Raw genomic sequence first — 4,811 nt, forward strand, 5'->3', positions numbered from 1 at the left:
GAGCTCAGCCAGCACTGCCCCCAGGCATTTAGAGTTAGTGCCCTTCACTCAGCTGCTGCTCCCAGAGCTCCCATGGCACAGCAGTGGCCCTGCTGCCCCAGCAGCTCGGAACACCCTCTGGCACCCTGCAATCCTCCCAAGCCTCTCCCACTCTGTTCACAGCCCCTAGCTGGGCTGAACTCTGGCGAGCAGGGACACAGTCCTACAGTGTCCTGCTGCAGCAAATCCGAGGCAGCAGAGAAGACACCCGTGTAAATGTAAGTAAGTGGAAAAAAGGAGCAATTCAGCTTCCCCAGAAATCACAGTAAGGGGGAAGTTGCCTCAGTGGCACAAGCAGAGAAAAGCAGAGGTGAGATTGCAAAAGTCCTTGTCTCATCTCTGCATTCACCACACTAGGGGGAATCAGCACTCCATATTTCTCCCTCGAGCTGCCACTGAGCCAAGAGCTCTGAGCTGGCCCAAAACTGCTGCTCTCATCTCCCCACAGCTGTAGCTACAGAGGAACGGATGAAGAATACTTTCTCGAGGCTGATGGACTCAGACAATCCTCCACCCACACCTACATAACATCCCTTCATGGGACACCACCATCCCTCAGAGGGCAGAGGAGGCACCAGCCTGTCTAACCCCGCAACCTGCCCCTGCTGCTGGTCTTTTACTTCACCAGAGCTCAGGATGGAAGTTGCCACGGTTGTTTGGGATGAGTCAAAGTTGTCTCTCTACCAAGGGCTGGGTGGCTGGTACGCCTGAGATGTACGACCACACTGGTAGGTGCTGCCATCACGCTGACCTGCGGGATGTTCCCCCACCGTCCATGGATCTTCAACGTCCTGGGCACAGGCATGAGGCTCACCCCTGAGGGAACAACTCTTAATCAAGAACCCAAACAACTGGATCACACACAGATTATGACGCACAGAGAATCTTTCAGGCCAAGGATGCTTTTAAAAAAAGCAGTTTATTTTACCTTACAAATGATAAATAATTTGTTTTAAAAAAATCATTTCAAGTGTGTTTTACTTCATGTTGCAATATTAAAATACCTTTCCTTTCTCCCCCCTTAAGTGATCAATACAAAAATAATCATGACCAAATTCTTTTTTGTTGAAAATTCCTGTATTTTAGGCAAAAAGGCACATTGTGAAGGCTTTTTACCAGGACATATCGGGGTTCACAATGACCCCAATAGCTTCTCTCCCCTCCCTGCTTGTTCTAGCTTGAGTGGAAGAGGACGCAGGAACCAGGCAGCATTCCTGTGGTGGTTTTTGTCTGAGGCACTCCAGGTAAATTCCAGGGCCAAGGTCGGCTTCAGTGTTGTCCCTGTTTTACACATAGTGAAACCAAGGCACAGCAAAGCAGTACAGTTATCTAAGAGCTTCTTGTGAATAGCTGGCAGAGGAGGAGATAAAACTGGACATAGATGTAGAATGTTTTCTTCTTCAAAGCAACAGTGTGAACCCACCCGGGATCATCCTCCTCCCTTGCAACCACAATGCTGTGATGGTAGTCACAAGTCTCTAGACGTTTCTCAGTGGGAGAGGCACAGGACCCATAAGAAAAGGTGGGCCTTCACTAGTCTAAACAGGGATTAATTAGAGCCCTAATTACCAGCCCTTTAGGGACAGAAGTCATTGCTGGGATACATCCCCTCATTGTATCTTCTAGTCACAGGAAGGATATAATGGCCAGTTGGACACTAGAAAAAGCTACAGGCAGGCTCTGGCTTTGGGTAGGCTTCGTACCTTTCTTGTTCAGGCTATGTGGTCTGTAAATCAGCTGCTTTCCCCTTGGGAAATGCTGTTGTGTTACCAGGAGGTGAAGTCAGTGGAGGGGCTTCTTCAGTGGCAGAGATGTTTTACAACTCAGGTTATCAAGACCGTATCTCTCCCTGCCCTGACCACTCATCAGGATGCTCAAGGCTGATAACTGATCAGAGCTGCACCCCCCTTCACATCTGCTAACTCCAAAGCAGGGCAAAACACACCCCTCCTGGTGCTTCACCCCAGAAACTCGTGTCTCCTGCTTCTTCCAGGAAGCTGGATCTCCTGGCAGCTGGCAGGAGAGCATCAACTCAGTGAGCTGAGCCTGCTTATCACAGCATGAGGCAGTGTCAGGTGGGGAGAGAGTCACAGGGTGCCAGAAGGAAAGGCACATGCACAGAGCACTCCTGGTACAAGGCACCGCTGTGAACTCTATTCCTTCTTTGGAGCAGCCTGTTCCAGGAGGCCCTTAGGATCATAAATGGTGACAGGAGGCAGATGAGCTGCCCCTTGAAAAGTTCTGGCCAAGCTCTGCTAGGTCTCCTCGTCCCAGAGACATAGCTGCTTCTGTGGCACATAGTAATCAAAGGTGTAGCCCTTCTGGCAGCTGCGGATGCCACACTTGTACGAAGAAACCTTGCCCCCAGCATCGCGACTCTTGCAGTACTTCAGCATGCACGGGTACCACTCGATGCTCAGCGAGTAGCTGCAGATGCAGGGTTTCCAGCGGTCCGCACGCAGCTTGCAACGCTGCAGGTCAGGCAGATCAGAGGTCTGTGGCAGGACCTCAAACATGGAGCCATCCACCCCTGCAGGAGAAAGCAGAGAGACACTGCTCAGGGTGCTGCTGGAGGGCAAGGCCAAAGGAGAGAGCCACCAAAGCAAGCGCTGCTCTCTGCACAGTCTTCAGGACATTTCAGAAGAACGAGGTCAGACAGAGTGCATTTCCAGGGGCTGTTTGGACATGAGTCTGAATAGTAACCATAGGAGAAGAAAGGCAAAGTAAGCCAAAAGTTACACAAAGTGTGTAAAGAACATATTTCTTCTAGGTGATGGACCAGGTGAAAGGTTACTTTGGAAATACCTGCCTAATTAGGCTCACTAGGAGAGCACCACTAAAGTCAATGCAATGTGACGTGCGAGCGAGCGATACCCACGCCTTACCCACTGTAAAGACAGGGAAAGAAGAAAGAAGAAAGAAAGAAGAAGAAAGAAAAGGGATCTGTGCTGATCACCAGAAACTGTGCAGGAGAGATCACAGCAGAGCAACAGCTTGCTGGCAGGAGCGGCTCCAACAAAACCAAAGAAAACTTACCTTTCTCCAGCCAGAATTTGACATCTTCTTCTCGGGTGTAAATTGCTTCTTTGGCCTCCGCACAGACGTTGTGGATGTGAGAGCTCAGCTGTGCCCCCTTGCTGAAGTTGACAGCTACATCCATGCTGAGATGCTCCAGGCCCCGCACCTCCTCAGCCTGCCGCACTGTCCTGGGATTTTTCTGCAGCGGATGAAATAGTGAGAAGGTGAACCCTGGTTGCCACAAATTATTCCTTACAGCATGTTGTGATTTCATGCCAACAGAAGAAGATGTTCAAGTGGCAGTTCCTCTGTATTTTTATCCTATCTGGATGAAAGGCACTTCAAAAGCTTGGCTTGTGCTAAAACTGGCGGTAGTTTATCACTGCTCTGATTTGCCTGCGATGGTTTCTCAGTGTTTGGTCATGATGAATTATTTCAAATTAGTACCTATTTCACTGGGCAGTGTGGGGCAGGGATTTTCGCAGTCATTGCTCTAGTCATCCACCTACCTTTTGATACAGACTAGGCTGAACTAAATCATGCTCCTCCTAGTAATTAGTACAACAGGATCAATACCATTGTTGAACTTCATTTAATACTGAGTCCCTCAAGCAGGAGGGGTGGTCAAAGGTGGGTCTAATAGCTGAACAACCAGGCAGCTGCAGGGTGCCTCTTACCTGCCGCAGCTTTGCCATAGACTCACTGGGGATGATCTCGTTGCGGTGGAGCCGGGTGACGAAGCAGAGTGCTTGGAACTGGCTCTGGCCCCTCTCCAGCTCCCCTAAGATTAAGGCACGGAAGATCTTCACCTCCTGACAAAGAGATAAATAAACAGAGTCAGTCACAGATGTTTAGCATCAGCAAGGCGAACTGAGAAGTCAGGGTCAAAGAGAAAGGCTCCAGCTAAAAATACAGTCAAAGGTCTCACACCTCTGCTCCCTGAGTACCGGGGTGTGGTCCCACCTTAATCCCACCCAAAAGCCTGCAGCATAGTAATCGCTGTCTGTAAAGAAGTAAAGGTTTTCACAATTCCACTGCGGCAAGGACAAACTGCTGCCAGGTCACATTCCATATCCACGGCTTCCCCAAACAACAGCTGGGAGTTTCTGTCCTTAACCAAGTAGGGAGGCAAGCCTCCAAGGAGCCTCATTTTGTTCTGTTAAACAAATATCACATAGCCGTGATCCCCATGCATTACGTAGGGTGAACAGTCCAAAATTTCCTCTGCTGCCTTCCCTCAACTTGCTTCCGAGCAACTGATACCCCTGGAGAACAAATTATTCTTTTCTGAATCCAATGGGATGTGGAACAGAAATGAAAGTCAAATTGTTGAAGCCAGAAGGAACCTGTTGTCATCAGCTGCAGCTGACTTTCGTTTCTGCCTGGGTCAATAATTTTAGCACTTTCTAAAGAGAGCTTCTGACATGCATTGTAGCTCACTTCCAAAACCAGTTTGGAAACCCGTCACGGTTACCTGCACACAGACATGGAGAATGCCTTGTTCGACAGCAAAACCTCCCTATATCCTGTTCCAGCACAAATCAACACTCATTTCTATGCAGGCATCAATTCATCTGGCTTCAGGGACATTTGTACACTCTGTGGGAATCCACCCTCCCCTGTCTTGGTGTCAGCCTCAGACCATACTACTACAAGAGCTAAGCAGATGGATCCGTGCGGGGCCTCCTCCTCAGAATGAGGAGCAATTATTGCCTTTTGGCACTCACCCACAGCCATCACTCTTAACAATGTCC

The 4,811-nt window shown here is 49.3% G+C and overlaps 1 protein-coding gene across 1 annotated transcript; it reads right to left on the reverse strand.

Moving 5' to 3' along the window:
- Positions 1-2,091: 2,091 nt before the first annotated feature.
- OAF (OAF homolog (Drosophila)) lies at positions 2,092-3,869 on the reverse strand (the record flags this gene model as incomplete). The annotated part of the gene is made up of 3 exons (XM_010143066.1): positions 2,092-2,569; positions 3,076-3,256; positions 3,735-3,869. Coding segments are annotated over 3 exons (591 nt in total), but the record flags the coding sequence as incomplete, so codon positions are not given.
- Positions 3,870-4,811: the final 942 nt, after the last annotated feature.

Source organism: Buceros rhinoceros, unplaced genomic scaffold (genome assembly GCF_000710305.1).
Source record: "Buceros rhinoceros silvestris isolate BGI_N320 unplaced genomic scaffold, ASM71030v1 scaffold42529, whole genome shotgun sequence".
Lineage (NCBI taxonomy): Eukaryota > Metazoa > Chordata > Aves > Bucerotiformes > Bucerotidae > Buceros > Buceros rhinoceros.